Raw genomic sequence first — 22282 nt, forward strand, 5'->3', positions numbered from 1 at the left:
GAAAATATTTTTATTTGTCAGGATCTAATTAGACTTTATGAACGACCCAATGCATCTTCTAGATGTTTGTTTAAGATAGATCTGTAAAAAGCATATGATACTGTGGAGTGGACATTTGTACAGAAGCTTATTGATGAGCTTAAGTTTCATGTGGAGTTTAAGGAGATGGTTTTGCAGTGCATAACTACTACCTCATTTTCCTTGTCCATTAATGGGGAAATGTTAGGCTATTTTCATGGCAAAAGTGGACTAAGACAGGGGGATCCTTTGTTTCCTCTAATCTTTACTCTCTGCATAGAATACATGACAAGAACTATCAAATATGCTGCAGCTAAATATGAGTTCAGGTATCATCCTATGTGTAAGCATCTGCAATTGGCAAACCTGATGTTTACAGATGATGTATTACTATTCTGCAATGGGGATGCTAATTCTATGATGCTATTACTTCAATCATATTCTACTTTTTCCAAAGCACCTGGTTTAAAAATTAGTGCTTCAAAGTCTAATGCCTACTTCAGGGGGGGGGGGGTACCAGATCAGCTCAAACAAGACATTCTGAGTGTGTCGGGTTTTGCAGAGGGTATGCTGCCCTTTAAATACCTAGGCATGCCAATTCAGACTACCAGACTGAAGAAACAGGACTGTGAATGCCTAGTGGAAAAGATTTATAGCAGGATACACAACTATGAAGCTAGGAAGTTCTCTTATCCAGGGAGACTTGTCCTAGTGAAAGCTGTACTGACCTCATTACACTTTTATTAGGCATCTATGTATGTTATACCAAAGGGAATCCTAGCAAAGGTTTATGCAACCTGTAGAAACTTTCTATGGGATAATAGTGCTGACTATAGAAGGGTTCCTTTAGTGGCTTGGGACACTGTTTGCAGGCCTAAAGAAGAGGGTGGTCTTGGGATTAAAAACTAGGAATTGATGAATAAAGCTATGATAGGTAAGCTGGTAAACTGGATTGCTGAAGGAAAGGACTCTATTTGGGTTAAATGGGGTGCAACATAATCATTTAAAAGGAAAAGAGTGGATGCAGTATAAGCCTAGTGCCAATACTAGTTGGGTTTGGAGGAGAATATGCAGTGTGAAACAGGAACTATCAGCTGCATATACCAATGGAAGTTGGGATATGCAATGGAAGTTGGGATATGCAAAACGTCATGTAAGGATCTAAATTTAAGCTAAACATCGAAACTGACTTTGAATTATAAATGTGACGTTTATATGCTTTACGTCTAATCAATATCTATCTAACTGTATTATTAAAAGAAGCTTTTTTTTCGAGCGAATATAGAGGGTCCAATATTTATGAAAAACTTTCGAATAAAAAAAATGTGATCAGATATATATAATACATTATTATATTATTGATTAGGTATGCCGTCCGTATAAAACTCCATCACTGCAATCCTATTAACATGCAAAAACTAAGAGACTAGCTATATTTAATTATCAATCTCTATTTATGTGCACATGTATATACGTCCCTTAAATTTTCATGAATATTATGTTGTCTAAACTATTTGAATATGACCTCATTCAATAGTTTTTTTCTTTTATCAATGCACTATTTCTTTGTTGGATTCGTTTATATTTTTTTTACTTGTGAATTTGTGTTGCTTTATGTAGATTTATCATTATTTGAATTGTGGCAGGTTTTTTTGTAGTTTTAATAGATCTTTGGCTCGGTGATGATAGCATTGGAATTTTGTCTACAACTTTAATATCACTTTAACTCCGTGATCAACTATAATTCAAGAGGTATTTCTAAAATATACAATTCACCCATTTATTTAGTTATTTTTACACAAGCAAAACGTCTATGCAATACAATTTGCCATAATTATGATTTGTGAATAAAGTTAAGTCATTTTATGATAATATAATGTATGAATTTACTTTAAGAACTACTTCGAGTTGTGATAAGATTAAGATAATTATTATATATGTGAATATGAATTTGGTTAGGAGATTATAAGTAGAAGATAAGACAAACTACAATATAACGAGAATATTATATGTATTATATAGTTAACTATTTATGCTTTACATCTCTAATTAAAGTCTTTTCCTCCCACTATGTTTTTGCTTTGTTCTATATTTTTTCAACCGTATTATTTTAGTTATTTTTATTTTTATTGACATTATTAATTTGTATATATGATATAGGTTAAGGATAAATTGTGCTAAGAAATTTTCATTTGGTGAAAGCTGAAGATACGGAGAAATTTGGGTAAGATACACGACTTATGCTTTTAATTTGTTCTTTTTTTATATGATCAAACAATTTCATCTCATCTGTTATTCCTTTAAAATTTGGTTTGGACAAAGGGTTATTTTAGTAGAAGTAAGAACTCCTTAAGACTATTTAAGACAAGTGAGACGGGTAAGGGCGTCTTAAAAGCAATTGAGGCCCTAAAGATGGGTGAGGACATGCGTGTATCATGCATTGGTTACACACACGTATCTTTGGTTGATATGTTTTATATCTTTGATTAAGAAATAATTTCATTAGTCAATGTTTTGCTTTTGTTTAGTATTTAATTAACTTATTTACTTCGTTATAGGTATGCATGAATTTGTTTATATAACAATGATGTCAATTATTAATTATTTTACAAAGACAGTCATTGATTCCTTGTGATCGAGAGCCAAAATGAATTAGTTAATGTACTCTAATTCGCATTGAAACTTTCTTCCATTGAGACACATTATGGTGCTTTGTATATTTATTTGATCAAGATTCTTTCATCGATTTCAAATGTTCTTATTATTTAATTTATGAACTTTTAAGTTGTTAGCAGTCTCTTTCTGGCTTTAGTTTGCCTCATAATTTCTTCTAATGTATCATAGTATATGTCTTTCTAATGTATCATAGTATATGTGAAGCACACATATCACCATGAATAAATAGATACTCTCCATTTTCCAACCGTTAGTTATCAATTGTCTTTTCCTGTGAGAAGAATTTAAACGTAAATAATTATTGTCGGAGTCGGAGGAATTATCCTTAAAATATGGCAAATTAAAAATAATATATTAAGAATTGGTCTCCGAGCGACTTTATCATGTTTATCATACAATTCTTTAACATTATATTTTTTAGACGGATATACCCATCTTAAGAAAGACCAATTAAATAATAAATAGAACAATTCATGAAAATAGGAGGGAGTAAGGATGAAACTCCATTCTAATATTAGTCATGATGTCAATAGAGGAATCAGAATAAAAAACGAATTGATCACCTAGCAAACTCATTAACATTTTCTATAAGGACAAACTCATTAGCAATTTGTTATAACAACAAACTCATCTACATACATGAATCAATTAAATTAGCAATAACTAATTCTTGTACATACACTGAGTCTGATACACTCATACACATATAGTGATATAGCCTTTGTCTTATTTTTACGTCTCTTAGCAACACCTCTATAACTATCTGTTTACAAGTGCTCTCTTATTCCCTTAATATTAATTTATTTATTTACTTTAAATTATAACAAAACTTCTGGTAATTTACAAATTGGTTATTTTATTTGATCAATAATTCTTCAATAAAACGATTTTACACACTGGATAAATCATTCTCAAAGTTTAGTAAAGTATAACTAACATCGTTACAAAAGATTCTAACAAGTGGTCCGTGCATCGCACGGGCATTAAATCTAGTTTATATTATTAAATGAAGTTTTTTTCGAGCGATTACAGAGAGTACAAGTTTTACAAACTACTTGAGCGATAGATAATATTAAAAAATTGTGTTTCTATATCAATAGAATTTCACCACTAATTAAGTCTATCATAATTCATATACCAACTTTATATAATATTATATATATATATATATATATATTAATTAATATTTAATTATAGAAGAGATAATAAGAGTTTTTAAGGAGTTTAAACTTGTGTTTAGCTTTACCTATAAAAAGGACTACGGTCTACATAAAATTTCTAATGAAATCAATCCATCTATTTTTTTTTTAAAATTTTAACATTGGATCTCTTTGTTATTTGATTGATGTGTATAATATATATTACGATTAGTTAATTGCTATGCTAATATTGTGTTTGCTTACTAGGTACTGTTTCGTATTACGTTATATCACAGTCTTTCATATCTATGAATTACTAACTGTGCACTTTGGTTCGAAATTTTAGGTACAATATTAAGTGAGTGGATAGCTTGGTTGTTTAATTAATGGAGCCAATCTTCAAATAATTCTTGCGGCATACGACATCATGGTTATATTACAACACATACTCTATTATGATAAGGTATACAAAATTGGATTAATATGCAACTTAACAGAATAGAATAAGGGTTCCAAATATTATCGAACAGCGCCTTAGTATATATAACCCCCACCTTGCGTCCTTGCGCATAATACACCAGGCTACCATGCAAATAAAATATCATCATTATGTCTTCTTTTTAATTCAATGAAGGTTTGTTGTAGTTGTTGGGTACCTTTTCGTATTATTACACTTAATGTTCATGTTAGTTTTGTTAGTTTTGTAATGTGTATAAACTGAAATTGCATACTACGGAGTATTACTATTACTTGAGATGTAAATGGTCTCCGACCTTTACTTAATGGGTATATAGCTATATCATCCGACCTATGTAAATTATATTATGAGACTCTTAGTGTGATCATAGATAAAATATTCGTTTGATAATAAAAAAAGTACTCCATAACTATTTTTATGTTAAGATGTGAACACTATATTTGTATTATTATAAAGTGACCAAATTTAAAAAGTAATCTTTGAACATAAAAAAGTTCATTGTTTTTCATACACTGGTTATCTTTTATTCGCGGTACCATACAACGATGACAGACAATACTACAATAACTACGCACATAGTACTCCGTATTAGTGTATGATATGTTTGACCCGCAAACTTAACACCAGCAATTGACTCGATAAAACTTTTATAACTACAATTACATACCTTGATCATATAATATATGCAAAGAGGTGAAGATAAACCAAAGAAATACTAGATGGGTGGCCTATTTTACGTCATGCAACGATGGCTTTGAGACGGTAAAGTTGAAATTGTTATCGAATAGACAAGAATAAAGTAATTGAATTGAACAGAAATATTTTAGATCTCCACAAATTGAGGCAGCTAGTTATATATTGTTATAGCACAATTCTCCATTTAAGACTGGCTTATTTGTCTTGATTTTAAGACGAGTCAAGTATTACACATATGACAAAAATAGAATGCATTAAGAATAGCAAAAGATTTGTCATATCTATGCAAGTGTGGTGGTATTTAACCCATTTTATCCTTAAGACGGATATATCCAGGGAAGTGCAACGAGTAAGGCCTATTGGTGTTCTAGAAGTAAACATTTATCCGGGGGTAGCGCAACGAGTTAGGCGTAGTTTTTTTTTCATACAAATGGGGTGTAAGAGAGCCTACATATCTCTTGCCCTCTTCCCCCTAAGACATTTTTTTTTCTTTTATAGTACATAATGATAAGAATATCTTTCCAAATAATATCATATTATCTTGTAATTATATTATTCTATATTTTATTTTAAGTATTATATTGTAATCTTTGTAGCTGACTAAATATCATGATCCTTTGTAATATATTACGGCAAGTTTATAGGGCTAGGGTAGTTGTTCCTCTTGTATAAATACTCTACACTGTAATTGATAATGCTTATGCAATTCTCAATGATAAAAACCGTTCTCTTATATTTTCTCTTAATTCTATCATGGTATCAGAGCCTCGTGCTCTTAATAGAGGGTAACACCTCAGAGTAGATCCTTAGATCGGAAGTCAACCCACCCACCCACCCAAAACCCGACTTTGCTCTGCTATCGACCGTCTTCCGCTGCCATCACCCGAGAATTGCATAAAAAATATGCCATCACTTCCAAAACTTGGCCACCTTCTCGGCTATCACAAAAGTTGCATCTTACCCACCAAATTCCGCACCAACCAACAACAACAACAATAATAATAATAATAATAATATTAATATTAATAATAATAATAATAATAATAATTATGACCATATAAAACTCCATGTCTCCTAGGCATCTTGCCAATACGGCAAACCCAAACTCAGCTACTCCATGATGTTAAATCCGATACTATGGCACCACCCTTCCCGCCATCACCACTTAACAACCACCCTCATGATACAAACTATCATCTCAACTAAAAACACCCGTCTCAAGCCTTGCTTATCCAAACCCACAATATTCTATCTTTAACGTGGTTCACGTTAAATGATCATCCCCACCCCTAATTTTGGTCTTGGCAAATCTCAAAATAGGGGGCCTTGACTTTTGATTTCCAGCGCATTCACCCGTCTTCAGAGAACCTCTCATAGATCTTCTCTCATGAAAATTATACGTGCATCTCCAAAATCACAAGCCCACAATTAATTTATGCTTAAACCATTCTTCACACTACCATATCATAATTAATTTATGTTTTAACCAATTCTTCACACTACCAACCATATCATCTTCATATTATACACTACCCATAATCTTATGATACACCAACTTCAACACCCGCACCAATATTATGGTCACAACCATCCCGACCACCACTTAACTGACCCCAAACCAATTACTAAACCTCAGAACCACCCTTATGGTCATCATCAAAAACCCTTAAGCTTTACTTTTTTTGATATTACAAACATTATAACATTAACCATCTTTCCTCCTCTGCTTTTTAATTCTCTCTTGTACCATACATGACAACAAATTGTCATGAAACCTCTCACCAAACTCAACTTTTTGGTCACCACCCTCTTAGGCTCTTAGCCAGTGGTAATATTTACTTAAAAAAAAAAACAATAAGTCAATGACAACCTACGGTGAACATGCCATCTCCAAAACCCATGCATTTGCACATTTGTATCCATGACATGAATATGTATCACCATTAATGTTATCTCTTCACCGTGTCCACTGGACCAACCCTTTACAACCCTCAAAATTTATCCCTTTCCAAAAATATCATGATGACGATTAGCCACAACCTACATCAATCACTTCCTATCAGATCACTTCCCACCTGCATCTATGCCTCATAATATCATAGTTTCACTCCATGGCTCATCGCTAAGACCCATAACCATTGTAGCAACCATCAGCAAGGTGCCCCTCCTCTTTCGCATGCTCGTTCTCGAACACCACATTCACCGTTGCAAGGACAACCCAAATCACATTTGACCACTCATGGCAACTCCCCTACTCCTACTATTCTCGTCACTGACTTCACCTGCTATTGTCCAAGATCGGACTTTCACCTTGCCCGTCCGTCTTGCGGGGGCATGATAAGAATATCTTTCCAAATAATATCATATTATCTTGTAATTATATTATTCCATATTTTATGTTAAGTATTATATTGTAATCTTTGTAGTTGACTAAATATCATGATCCTTTGTAATATATTACGGCAAGTTTATAGGGCTAGGGTAGTTGTTCCTCTTATATAAATACTCTACACTGTAATTGATAATGCTTATGCAATTCTCAATGATAAAAACTGTTCTCTTATATTTTCTCTTAATTCTATCACATAACACTTGTGTATACTTTGTATAAGATGTATAGAGAAAAGCAACAATATATTTATCTTATATACATAAATGACATGATATTTTACTCGTCTTAAGCTTAAGACGGATAATTACGTCTTAAATAAGAATTTGTGTTACTTTAAAAGGAGTGTTTTTTATGTTTTCATTATGGGCGACTTAGCTAAGTATTTAAATCGGGTTGCACCCTGCAAGATAAAGTTCTGGGGATTTAACAAAATTATATTCAATCAATGCTAAAAATACAGTACACTTGGTATAAAACTCGAAATATTATGAAGATATAACATAATTTGGATTGTTCTTCATACCACCAAAGAGTAGGTCGCATTGGAAGGACACTACCGTTGTTATATAAAAAAGCGGACGTTGTTAAAGCGTCCATTGTTAAAGGTTTTAACAACGATTGGTTTTCCTAAGAAACCCGTTGTTAAAACTATTAACAACGGTTTTAAGTATAAAAAACCGTTGTGGAAAGGGTGACTAAATTTTGGTGGGAATGAACCCGAAAGGAGTGAAAAACAAGCCTAAAACATGTCCCTACGCATGCATTTAGGAGATGAGTTGAGTCGGAGCTTGGAAAGTACTATTTTGAGATGCGCATTGGAGTAAGGAAGTTAGGCGAGCCAAGAGAGTGCTTCAATTTGCTAGTTCCTGCTTGTAAGTGCCATATCTCGAGTTTTACAATAGATATTCAGGTGATTCCAGTTGGAGATGAAAGTTTGTCCTTTTAGCCTTCCAATGCCACCGGAATCACCCTGTTTGACCAAGTAACGAAGAAATGGCAGCCGTTTGAAGTTCAGTGCGCGAAGCAGGAATTACGCGCTGAGAGGTGCTCGATCGAGAACCATTTCTGTTTGATCGAGAGCCCATTTGCTCGATCGAGAGACACTTCTTCTCGATCGAGTGGTTTTAGGATGAATAAGTATTCGATCGACTAATTTTCCTTTCGATCGACCAGTTCCTTTTATGCTTTTGCTCGATCGAGTGATTTAGTTACTCGATCGAGTGGATATTGTTGACGGGCTGGGCTTTTTAGGTTTAATTCCGTCATTAGGTTTAGCTAATCCTATTTTCTTATAAATAGGGAGTCAGTATGTTTTTATAAACTCTCTCAGACACTCTACACTCTAATTTTCTTTTTTTTCTTTCCCTTGCTACGTTACTTTACACTGTCACTTTGCTCTTAATTTCCGGATCATTTATTTACAGTAATTTCTCTCCCTTCTTCTCTTTAATTATTTAATGTTTATTATTTGTTCTTTCTTTATTTATTGTTTTCCCTTAATTATGCATAGCTAATTCCCCTGGTATGTTAGGATTAGGGAAGCCGTGGTAGCGATGCTTTAATTGTATTAAATAGATTAGCCCTGCGATAAGAATTGTATTAGGCAATTTAATTGTTATCCGGTCGAATGAATGCATGCAGGAGACCATAAATCTAGTTAACCCCGACCTAGATCGAAAGATTGGAAGGGAAGGCTTGCTTAATTACAATAGGGTATTGCAGTGAGGACGAAAGTTAAGCTGTTTACGCTCTAGGGCGGTTTAAGGACCGAAAGGTGACGACCATAGCTCTTCTTATTAATAGTCTAATCGCCTTAATATTCCTGATAGTGTAAGATCTGATAGCTGCCACGGTGGACCGACTCCTAGCATACTCCCTTCTCTCTTACTGTTAATTTCTCTTATTTATTTCCCTCGCTTTAGCTTTTAGTTTAGAATATCACTTTCAAACCCCCATTAGTGACATTAGACAGATAAATAGACAAATAGATAGTGCACCGCCTCCCTGTGGAGATCGACCCTACTTGCCGCTGACTTCTGTTAGCAGTAACTTAGGTATTTTATTTTTGGTACGAAACGACAGTATCAATATTATTCTCCGTCTCGAGTTATAGTAGACTTGGGACGAAAATTCTAGTGGATACCGACTCATTTTGAGTTATTGGGCTTAACTTGACTCATGGGTCTTTTCTCTCCTCTTTCCTCTACACTAACCCCCAACTAAACCCTCACAACTTCATCTCCCTCATTCTAATTTCTGAAATTTCCCCAACAACCACTCCACCATTGTTAAACCCTTGCTCTCAACCCTAAAATCACCATAATTCACTCAATTCTTCACCAATCTCGTTCCTTTTCGCGCCATTCTCTTCCTTTTCTCATTTCCCTTGTTTCTAAGTAAGAAAGTTGCCATCTTTTCCTCTTTTTCGAAATTCTCATCTTTCAAGGATGTGGATTCTTGACTTAATATCTTTATTTTTGTGTTTAGGGGAGAACTTGGACAACCCGGAGGAGGATAGCTACGTCATTGACGAGTCTTTAGAAGATTGAAGTGCAAAAAGGTAACGGTGATGGGTTACTCGACTTTTATGTTAAAATTGTGTGGTTTTATGTAGTTATAATCTCATATGAATGTTAAAAGTTGTATCTTTCATGATTGGTGCTAATTTGGTTGTTGAATATCATGCTTGTTTGCAATTCTCACATGTTTGGATGAAAATCTCATGCTACATCTCTTGAATCCGAAATTACCCATTCACATGCTCAAATATGTTGTTTTTCCGAGTTAGAATCATGCTAGGATACGTAAACAATTGATGGGAAACAATTTTTTGTTGGTTTCAAATGGTTTGGAAGTGTTTTGCATTGAACCCGTATGTTTGTAGTCCCAGCCGGGTGACCGGCGGCCGGTCTACTGACCGGCTGGGAGATTCCTGTAAGTTTTGGACACATTTTAGAAAGCACGAGTCCCAGTAGGTGATCAAGCGTGCCGGTCTTCTTGACGACCGGCTGGGAGTACAATGAAGGTTTTAGGTGATTTTGAGTTTGGGCGTATTCCCAGCCGGGTGACCGGCGGCCGGTCTACTGACCGGCTGGGAGCGCACTGAAGGTTTTATGTGTTTTTGAAATTTGGCCGTATTCCCAGCCGGGTGACCGGAGCGTGGCCCTCGACCGGTGGGAGTGCACTGTAAGTTTCTTTTGATTTTCAGTATTAGTGTGTTGTCCCAGCCGGTGGCCCGGCGGCCGGTACACCACCCGGCTGGGAGTCCCCTGTTTGTTCTATTTCACTTGCGACTTCTAATAATGATTGAGCTATGCATGTATCTTCTTTCCTATCGATAATTGGTTACTTTAAGACTCATTAATGTTATGATCATGCATAATGGTTATGGTTCTTGTTCGGACCCGAGTGTGACGTTTTACATTGTGAGACTACTCGACATTCCCTATTTCTTTGCCCTCGGACATTGGGTCACGGTTAGGTGCCATTGTTTCCGAGTTGGGCTATTTTTCCTTCCGCCTTTTTCGGACCGGGGGTCACGGTTAGGTGACAAGGTTCCGCTTGAGGTTACTTGACTTTCGGGCACGGTTAGGTGTACCATATTTCGAGTCTTGGATACGATTTGGTATCGTTTGTCGAATCGGGTGTCGTCCATCCCGAGAGTCTGGCCAGGTTTAGACTAGGACCGTATTATGATCGTCGTCCTACCAAGAGGTTGGAGTCTAGAGGTTTGTCTTGTTTGAGTCTATACTTTGTAATTGTCTTACATTTGAGTCGAGTTGATGTGTGACAGTTTGACCTGATAATTCTTCTCTCATTTGTGCTTTACCATTCCTATTTTCTTATGCCCACTAATCATGATTTTCGTAATGCCGTAAGTATTTACTCTCATGCTTGTTTATTTAATTAAATTCCTAATTACTTGTATTTTGACATATTGTGGCTGGGAGAACCCTGAGTTACTCCCCACTGACTGTGGCTTTCATATTTATTATGAATGACATGTTTGTGATGAAGCTTAAGTGGGGAAGACCGTGTGAGCTAGCGAGTTCTTACCTCGGACCTTATTTAGTTATCATTTAATAGACTCACCTACTTTTGAACTATGTTAATTCGTGGGATATCTTTTCCCCAATAAATTGACTTGTGTTGTAAACTTAAACTTTTTTATCGTGTTGGTGATGCCTCGCGTTGGACTTCATTAGAAGCCTTAAAAGTTTTAAAAATCTCGTGTTTCCGCCACGATTTACTAGTTACTTTTAGTTACCTCAACGAGGGGTGTCACAGTTGGTTATCGAGCATATATTGCTCCCGACGCACACACGTGTACCCCAACTTAAAATTCTTACTTGACCTTGAATAATGAATGAGAGATGGGTAGAATTAAGGACCTAAGTTGGAAGCCTTTTTGTGTATGTTTTGTGATAGGTTCTAACTTGTTTGCTCTTGTGCGAGAAGATGGTACGAGCGACCAATGTGGAAAATGCTATCATGCAAGCCCTCACCCAAGTGCTTGCTAATCAACAAAATGTTCAACCCGCTCCCCCTCTTCATGAAGCTAACCGTCAAGGAAGTTATGCTTGGATTGCAAGTCAACTAGCAAGGAACAAGGCTAGGACCTATGGTGGTGAAGTGGATCCCGTAGCTCTCTCGGAGTGGTTTCGTGATATGGAGAAGAACTTCTCTCTCTTTGATGCCCGAGAGGAGGACAAGGTGAGATTAGCCTCTCACTTTCTTGTGAAGGAAGCCGATAGGTGGTGGACTTTGACCGGTCCTACCGCTACTCAAGACCCCAACTTTGATTGGAACCGCTTCAAGTCACTCGTGGAGACTCGCTTCTACCCTAAGGAGCTCAAGCAACAAAGATTGAAGGAATTCATGGATTTCAAGCAAGGGAAGCTATCAATTCAAGCCTACACCGACAAGTTTAATGAACTTGCTCATTATGCCTCCAAGTTCGTGAAAGATGAAGAGGATCGTGTCTACTTCTACAAGAACAAGTTGAACCCTAAGGTGGAAAGCATGGTGAGAAGAAGCTCAACTACATTTGTGGAAGTTTATGATGATGCTATTTGGGCCGAAAGCTCTTTGAAGGCCATTGAAGAAGATTCCAAAATCCACTCCTCTTCTCATTCTTATCGTTCTAACTTTCATGGCAAGAGACCATTTGTGCCTTCTACTTCCAACTATGCCAACAAGAGGAGGTTTGTGCCAAGGATGCAAGACCATGGAGGACAAGGACCAAGAGTTCAAGAATCTAGAGGACAAGTTCCCACATCAACCAATGAACTTGAGAAGGACCGTAAGTGCTACCATTGTAGACAAGCTCTACACCCCGGAGTTGGATGTTATGGCAAGCCCTTGACTTGCTTTCATTGTAAGAAGCCCGGACATCGTGTTGCCGATTGCCCCGAGAAGAAGAATGCTCCTACTCCAAATGCTAGGCCAAGAGGAACTATCTTTGTCATGAGTCGAGCCGAAGCCGCCGCTCATCCCGATATCATTACGGGTATGTTCTCAATTTTTGATCAACCTTGCCTTATTCTATTTGATACCGGCGCATCTTTATCTTTTATATCTTCCAAATTCTCCGAAAAGCTAGCCATTGAACCAATTCCTAGTGAGGAAACTTCTATATCCTTACCTTCCGGAGAGATGTTCTCTTGTTCCCTCACTTTCTCCGACATTCCTATCTCTATTTCGGGAACCTTATTCCCCGCTAACCTACTTCGTTTTCCCCTTGAGGAATTCGATGTAATTTTGGGTATGGATTGGTTGTCAAAGTATGATGCAAGATTCGAGTGTAGAGACCAAAAGATTCGCCTCAAGAGTCCGTTAGGCACTCGTGTGTCCTATAGAGGAGTCCGTTCCCAAGAAGGTGTGAAGTTGATTTCCGCTTTGAAGTTGATGAGTATGAGGAGGAAAGGTTACCAAATCTTTCTTTGTGTGGTGACTTCGACCTCCCCTTCCTTACCGAAGATCGAGGAAGTGCCCGTGGTTTGTGAGTTCGCCGATGTCTTTCCCGAAGAGTTGCCCGGAATTCCTCCCGAGCGTGATGTTGAGTTCTCTATCGACCTTGTACCCGGAACCGGTCCGATTGCTAAAGCCCCGTACCGTATGGCGCCAACCGAGTTGAAGGAGTTGAGAAAGCAACTTGATGAGATGATTGAGAAAGGATCCATTAGACCTAGTGCCTCGCCTTGGGGTGCTCCCGTTCTCTTTGTGAAGAAGAAAGATGGATCTATGAGACTTTGCATTGACTACCGTGAGCTTAACCGTGTTACCATCAAGAACAAGTATCCTCTACCAAGAATTGAAGATTTGTTTGATCAACTCAAAGGTGCTTCTACTTTCTCCAAGATTGATTTGAGATCCGGTTATCACCAAATTCCCGTTCGTGAGTCCGATATCCCTAAGACCGCCTTTAGCACAAGATATGGACATTTCGAGTTTAAGGTGATGCCCTTTGGTTTAACCAATGCCCCTTCCATCTTCATGGACCAAATGAACCGGACCTTTAGTGAGTTCTTAGACAAGTGTGTTGTGGTCTTCATTGACGATATCCTCATCTTTTCCAAGTCCGAAGAAGAGCATGCCGATCACCTTCGTATCATTTTGGGGATCCTCCGTCGTCAAAAGTGGTTTGCCAAATTCTCAAAATGTGAATTTTGGTTGTCTAAGGTGTCTTTTCTAGGCCATGTGATATCTAAGGATGGTGTCATGGTAGATCCTTCGAAGATTGAAGCCGTGATCGAGTGGAAGAGTCCAACCGATGTTGGTGAAATCCGTAGTTTCTTGGGTTTGGCGGGTTACTACCGTCGCTTTGTGAAAGATTTTTCCAAGCTTGCTAGACCCATGACTCAACTTTTGAAGAAAGAGACCAAGTTTGTGTGGACCGAAGCTTGTGAAAGTGCATTCCAAGAGTTGAAGAAGAGGTTGACTACCGCCCCCGTGTTGACCTTGCCCGAGGATGGAGTTGATTTCGATGTGTTTTGTGATGCTTCTAAGATGGGTTTGGGTTGTGTTCTCATGCAAAATAGAAGAGTTGTTGCCTATGCTTCGCGACAATTGAGAGTTCATGAGGTGAACTATCCCACTCATGATTTGGAATTAGCCGCCATCGTTCATGCTTTGAAGATGTGGAGACACTACCTCATTGGAGTCCATTGCCGTATCTACACCGACCATAAGAGTTTGAGGTACATCTTCACCCAAAAGGATTTGAATATGAGACAACGACGATGGTTGGAATTGGTGAATGATTACGACATGGAGTTGTTGTATCATGAAGGAAAGGCAAATGTGGTTGCCGATGCCCTTAGTAGGAAGTCTACTCATCCCTTGAGTGCTATTCGTGTGCTCCCCGATGACCTTTGTGCCGAGTTTCGTAAGTTAGGTTTGCAACTTGTAGAGAGTGGTTTTGATTATCTTGGTGCTATGGTTGCCGAGCCCGTTCTTCACCGTGAGATTCTAGATAGCCTTGTGGACGACGCTACATTTAAAAGTTTTCAAGCCAAGCTTCTTGAAGGGAAAGCAAAGGATTGTGAGATTGATGCTAGAGGTTACCTCCGTTACCGAGGACGCATGTATGTGCCCGATGCCGTTGACTTGAGGAAGAGAGTTCTAGATGAAGCTCATCTATCACCTTATTCGATTCACCCCGGAGGAGACAAGATGTATAAGGATTTGAAGCTTCAATTTTGGTGGCCTAACATGAAGAATGACATTGTGTCATATGTTGGAAGATGTCTTACTTGCCAACAAGTAAAGATTGAGCATAAGAGACCCGGTGGTTTGCTACAACCGTTGGATGTTCCTTTATGGAAGTGGGAGTCCATTTCCATGGATTTTGTGATGGCTTTGCCCAAGACCGTTGGTGGAAAAGATGCCGTATGGGTTGTTGTGGATAGGTTGACCAAGTGTGCTAGGTTCATCCCTATCAAAGAGACTTGGAGTTTAGACCGTCTTGCTAGTGCTTATGTTGATGAGATCGTTCGTTACCACGGTGTTCCTAAGGAGATCGTTTCGGATCGTGACCCGAGGTTTTGTTCAAGATTTTGGAAAGCTTTGCAAGATGCTATGGGTAGTAAGTTGTTGATGATTACCGCTTTTCATGCCGCTACCGATGGACAATCCGAGAGGACAATTCAAACTCTAGAAGACTTGTTGCGTGCTTGTGCCCTTGATTTTCATTCTAGTTGGGAGAAGAACTTACCTTTGGTGGAATTTTCTTACAACAATAGTTATCATGCTTCTATCAAGATGGCCCCTTATGAAGCCCTTTATGGAAGGAAATGTCGTAGTACGATTTGTTGGGATCAAGCAAGTGATGTCCGTGATCTAGGACCCGACAAGTTAGCCGAGACGATTGATCAAGTGAAGCTCATCCGTGAAAGAATGAAAGCCGCCCAAGATCGCCAGAAATCCTATGCCGATGTTCGCCGTCGACCCTTGGAATTTGAAGTTGGAGATAAAGTGTTCTTGAAGGTGTCCCCGATGAAGGGAGTAAAGAGATTTGGAGTCAAAGGGAAGTTGAGTCCGAAGTACATTGGACCCTATGAAGTGGTAAAGAGGATTGGTGTCGTGGCTTATAAGTTGGATTTTCCCCCGAGTTTGGGTAAAGTTCATGATGTCTTTCATGTTTCTCAACTTAGGAAATACATTAGCGACCCTAGTCATGTGTTGCAAAATGAGATTCCCGAGCTTGAGCCTAGTCTTTCTTTCGAGGAGAGACCGATTCGTATCTTGGATAAGAAGGAGAAGAAGCTAAGGAGCAAAGTGGTGCCCTTGGTGAAGGTTTTGTGGAAGTGTGGTGATGTAGAAGAAGAGACTCGGGAGCCGGAAGCTTCCATGCGTGTCAAGTACCCTAGTTTGTTTTCTTAAGGTAATACCTTTTCGTTTCAAGTTTCGAGGGCGAAACTTTTTAAAAGGTGGGATGATTGTAACACCCCGCGCTTTCCTTATATTTTTAAATAAACTTTTAAGTAATTTTTACTAAATAATTATTATTTAAAGCTTATTTTCATAAAATATCGTCATAACCGTGTAACGGTAATAATAGTGTAGATTTTAATAATATTATTCTCCGTCTCGAGTTATAGTAGACTTGGGACGAAAATTCTAGTGGATACCGACTCATTTTGAGTTATTGGGCTTAACTTGACTCATGGGTCTTTTCTCTCCTCTTTCCTCTACACTAACCCCCAACTAAACCCTCACAACTTCATCTCCCTCATTCTAATTTCTGAAATTTCCCCAACAACCACTCCACCATTGTTAAACCCTTGCTCTCAACCCTAAAATCACCATAATTCACTCAATTCTTCACCAATCTCGTTCCTTTTCGCGCCATTCTCTTCCTTTTCTCATTTCCCTTGTTTCTAAGTAAGAAAGTTGCCATCTTTTCCTCTTTTTCGAAATTCTCATCTTTCAAGGATGTGGATTCTTGACTTAATATCTTTATTTTTGTGTTTAGGGGAGAACTTGGACAACCCGGAGGAGGATAGCTACGTCATTGACGAGTCTTTAGAAGATTGAAGTGCAAAAAGGTAACGGTGATGGGTTACTCGACTTTTATGTTAAAATTGTGTGGTTTTATGTAGTTATAATCTCATATGAATGTTAAAAGTTGTATCTTTCATGATTGGTGCTAATTTGGTTGTTGAATATCATGCTTGTTTGCAATTCTCACATGTTTGGATGAAAATCTCATGCTACATCTCTTGAATCCGAAATTACCCATTCACATGCTCAAATATGTTGTTTTTCCGAGTTAGAATCATGCTAGGATACGTAAACAATTGATGGGAAACAATTTTTGTTGGTTTCAAATGGTTTGGAAGTGTTTTGCATTGAACCCGTGTGTTTGTAGTCCCAGTAGATGTGACGGCGGCGGTCTCTTGACCGGCCGGGAGATTCTGTAAGTTTTGGACACATTTTAGAAAGCTCAGTAGTCCCAGTAGGGTGATGCGTGGCCTCTCTTGACCGGCTGGGAGTACATCAAGGTTTTAGGTGATTTTGAGTTTGGGCGTATTCCCAGTAGGTGACCGCGCAGTCTCTTGACCGACCGCCGGGAGCGCATCAAGGTTTTATGTGTTTTTGAAATTTGGCAGTATTCCCGCCCGGTCTCTTGTGCGACCGGCAGCCGGTCTTGATCGGGGGAGTGCACTGAAGTTTCTTTTGATTTTCGGTATTAGTGTGTTGTCCCAGCAAATGGCCGGTGGCCAGTGTACACCACCCTACCGGGAGTCCCCTGTTTGTTCTATTTCACTTGCGACTTCTAATAATGATTGAGCTATGCATGTATCTTCTTTCCTATCGATAATTGGTTACTTTAAGACTCATTAATGTTATGATCATGCATAATGGTTATGGTTCTTGTTCGGACCCGAGTGTGACGTTTTACATTGTGAGACTACTCGACATTCCCTATTTATTTGCCCTCGGACATTGGGTCACGGTTAGGTGCCATTGTTTCCGAGTTGGGCTATTTTTCCTTCCGCCTTTTTCGGACCGGGGGTCACGGTTAGGTGACAAGGTTCCGCTTGAGGTTACTCGACTTTCGGGCACGGTTAGGTGTACCATATTTCGAGTCTTGGATACGATTTGGTATCGTTTGTCGAATCGGTTGTCGTCCATCCCGAGAGTCTGGCCAGGTTTACACTAGGACCGTATTATGATCGTCGTCCTACCAAGAGGTTGGAGTCTAGAGGGTTGTCTTGTTTGAGTCTATACTTTGTAATTGTCTTACATTTGAGTCGAGTTGATGTGTGACAGTTTGACCTGATAATTCTTCTCTCATTTGTGCTTTACCATTCCTATTTTCTTATGCCCACTAATCATGATTTTCGTAATGCCGTAAGTATTTACTCTCATGCTTGTTTATTTAATTAAATTCCTAATTACTTGTATTTTGACATATTGTGGCTGGGAGAACCCTGAGTTACTCCCCACTGACTGTGGCTTTCATATTTATTATGAATGACAGGTTTGTGATGAAGCTTAAGTGGGGAAGACCGTGTGAGCTAGCGAGTTCTTACCTCGGACCTTATTTAGTTATCATTTAATAGACTCACCTACTTTTGAACTATGTTAATTCGTGGGATATCTTTTCCCCAATAAATTGACTTGTGTTGTAAACTTAAACTTTTTTATCGTGTTGGTGATGCCTCGCGTTGGACTTCATTAAAAGCCTTAAAAGTTTTAAAAATCTCGTGTTTCCGCCACGATTTACTAGTTACTTTTAGTTACCTCAACGAGGGGTGTCACAGGAACCCTCTATTCCTTCACCATTTCTCTCATACAGTCACACCCCATTTGCTAACTAAACAAAGAATTTTTCATGCTTTTGTTTCCCTCTCATTTCCTAACCCAACAAGGTCTTGATAATCAAAACATATTGTTGTTCTCTACTACTTCTTAATATAGACATGATGTTAAGTTAGTAACTGACTGAAATCTAACAGAATAGTTTAATATCAAACATTAGATGCACAATAATTAGCTTTTTACAACTAAAATAAGTAGTGCAATAATAAAATATAGTTGTAACTTATTTTAATATCTGTGCAACGCACGGGCATGAAAACTAGTTACTACTATAAAGAAATAAAGTTGAACCTATCTTACAGAGAGGTATACTCCTACTAACTTTTTTTTTTTTTTGACAGCAACAAATAGCATAGCTTACACAAGACTCCCTGAGCAAGATTATGAGCTACCCTATTCACTCCCCTAGGACAGAAACTAAGAGAGCAACAATGAAAATGAGACGCAATAGACTTAATATCATGGATAATGCCGTTGATAGATGCAATCGGCTTCTCTGCTTCCGCAGCCTGCAAAACCAAGTTAAGACAAACCGTAACAAGTCTAACATGAAGATACCCCTTGTCCAAGGCCCATTTAAGTGCAATAAAAGCTGCATGTCCTTCAGCATGCAGGGCAGAAGAGGCAAACGAGCGAGCATGAGCAGTATTCCTTAAGGTCCCATTACCATCCAGTAAACACCACCCCATGCCAGCACTTCTATCATCCCTCCAAGCAGCATCACACTTGACTGTACAAACATTTCCGCACCCAGGTCCACCAACAAACCAAAAGGGGAAGGAGTTGCTAATCCTCATCGCTAACCCAGAAACAGGGGAGGAGTCCAGCAAGGACGCTCGAAGGAGGCTAGCATCCTTACTGCACACAACCTCCTTCATACACTGAATGTCACCAAGAATAGAAAGAAGAGCACCTATAGGCCAAGGGCAACGATTCCTGAAGACCATATCATTCCTGCAACACCAAATCCTCCAAAGGGTAGCGATAAGGGGAAAAATGAGGGGGTTAGGATCTGGGCCACTTAGGAAATAAGTAACCCAGCTAATAACCCAAACCCTAACATCAATGTCCACTCCTCCCGTGATTTTAAGACCTAAAGGGAAGCCAAACCATAGAGCCTTTGCAAAGCTACAATCTCTAAAAAGGTGAGAAATAGATTCCACACAAGGAGATGAGCCATCACAACGAGTACAGGAGGAGCGCCAATTCATTTTTCGTCTGAGGAATTCAGAGCCCACTGGAAGGGCATTAGCCATAAATTTCCATAAGAACACCTTTAGTTTGTTAGAGATAGGCAACTTCCAGAGTTTAGATCTGCAAAAAGTCACAATTGTTGCAAACATTCTAGAAAGATCAGCAGTCGAGGTAGGTCTATTGGTTAAGGCCATAGCAGCGACATAGTATCCCGACTTGACAGTGAATGCACCATGTTTAGATAATGTCCAATAGAAGGAGTCATCCGAGGGTTGACACGGGATATAAGTTGCGAGGATTTTCATTGTAACTCCCTCACCCGGATCGAAACCAAGAGAAGAGAGATCCCATCTCCTATGACTATCATGAAGGTCACCAAATAGTAACGCGGGGTCAATAGGAGCATCACAAAACTCCCCACAAAGATCTTGAAGACTATCACCCTCTATCCATTTGCTCTTCCAAGCATTAAGACGAGAAGAACATCCAATAGTCCAAGCAATATTATTGTAGATAAGATTGGATCCCCAAACAAGGCTTTTAAGAGCCCAAGACGAAGCTTGGGGAGCCTTCCAACGGGTCTGGAATAAAATATCATCTTGAACCCCAAACTTGGGACCAATAACTTTACTGATAAGGCTTCCCGGAACACATAATATTCTCCAAGCATATTTGGTAAGAAGATCTTGGTTAAAGCAACCAATATTACGAAGTCCAAGGCCTCCTTCACCCACTGGCCTACTAAGAAAATCTTTACTACACCAATGAATAGACTTATTATTTCTAGTTCCACTCCACCAAAAATGCACCATCAAGGACTGGAGTTTTGATGTTAAGCTTACCGGTTTACGAAATACCGATAGAGAGAAAAGAGATAGTGAAGACAGAACAGAACGAATAAGAGTCAATTTACCAGCCGAGGAGAGGAGAATGTTATTCCAGAAGGATAGCCTTCGCTTATTCTTGTCAACAAGAAATTTAAATAAATCTCTTTTAGAAGACCCAATACTCGTAGGAAGGCCAAGATACTTACCAAGATCATGCTTAGGAGCAAATTTAAACTCAGTCAAACACTTCTTGACCGTCATTAGTGAGCAATTTGGACTGAATAGAATAGATGACTTATCTTTATTAAGACATTGCCCAGATGCAGCACAGTATTCATCGATAATATTCATAAGAAAATCCAAATTCTCATACTCACCACGGATAAAGAAGAGTGAATCATTCACAAACAATAAATGGGAGATTTCCGGCCCGTGCTTGCAAATTTTGATACCCTTAATGAGGTAGCTATCCTGGGCATAGAGAATCATTTGGGATAGGACTTCTGTGCAAAGCGCAAAAATATAAGGAGATAAAGGATCACCTTGCCTAATCCCACATCCAGGTTCAACTATATCCATAGAAGCACCATTCATCAGAGTTTCGTAAGAAACAGATTCAATAGTACTCATAATAAGCTGAACCATAGAGCCCGGCAAAGTTACGTAGGAGAGCACCCCTCTTATGAAATTCCAGTTTAACCTATAATAGGCTTTACTCATATCAGCCTTTAGAGCCATCATACCCATCTTGCCATAACTCTTATGATTTATGACATGAAGAATTTCTTGGGCAATGACAATATTATCTTCAATACTTCTATTAGGGACAAAAGCACTCTGAAAAGGACTGACAAGATCATCCATAACCCCTTTTAATCTATTAGCAATACACTTTGTGACAACTTTCATAATAACATTGCAGAGGCTAATCGGCCGAAAATCCCCAACTCTCTCAGGGCAGTCATTTTTCGGAGTAAGAACAATAAAGGTACTGTGCTTAAGGATTTCAATAATACTCCTACTAACTAATGCAATAGTTAGATGCAAATACTCATACTAGTGAAGACCTTGTATCCTATTAGACAACATCATTTGTATGTAAAAAGAAATTAGTTTATCGCAAGCATTAAATGTAAGATAAGTTAATTCTATGACACGATCAAATGAATTATGAGACTAGACAAAATTTACAAGATTACAAACAATAAACAATGTACACATTACCCTAATCAAAAGTTCTACGAGCTCTATGGTTAGGTTTGCGGGTTAGAAACAGGGCACTCATAACATTAAAATTCCATTACATCCGCGTTGCGAGCGCGCGATGAGACGAGGGTATCTTTCGCTTTTGTGCTCACCCAGTCGAATGGACCAAACAAGTTGTCAAAACACGACGTCATGAGGTGGAAAATACGTGTAAGGCCTTGTCAGTCAAATGGACCTTCTAAGTATACAACGTACTTTGCCGAGAGTCAAATAAGGAAGTTTAGATGGCGTAATATTGGCTTACGGGAGGAGCCTACACCTTTTTCCA

General features: G+C 38.5%; 1 protein-coding gene across 1 annotated transcript; it reads right to left on the reverse strand.

The window, feature by feature from the left end:
• Positions 1 to 19044: 19044 nt before the first annotated feature.
• On the reverse strand, positions 19045 to 21657 carry LOC141628333 (uncharacterized). Its single transcript, XM_074441491.1, has one exon. The coding sequence runs from the start codon at positions 21655 to 21657 to the stop codon at positions 19045 to 19047; it is 2613 nt and encodes an 870-aa protein (XP_074297592.1).
• Between the last annotated feature and the right edge of the window lie 625 nt (positions 21658 to 22282).

Source organism: Silene latifolia, chromosome Y (assembly GCF_048544455.1).
Source record: "Silene latifolia isolate original U9 population chromosome Y, ASM4854445v1, whole genome shotgun sequence".
Lineage (NCBI taxonomy): Eukaryota > Viridiplantae > Streptophyta > Magnoliopsida > Caryophyllales > Caryophyllaceae > Silene > Silene latifolia.

Coding starts and splice junctions, on each gene's coding strand:
- LOC141628333 (XM_074441491.1), bottom strand. CDS start 21,657: ATGAAAGTTGTCACAAAGTGTATTGCTAATAGATTAAAAGGGGTTATG.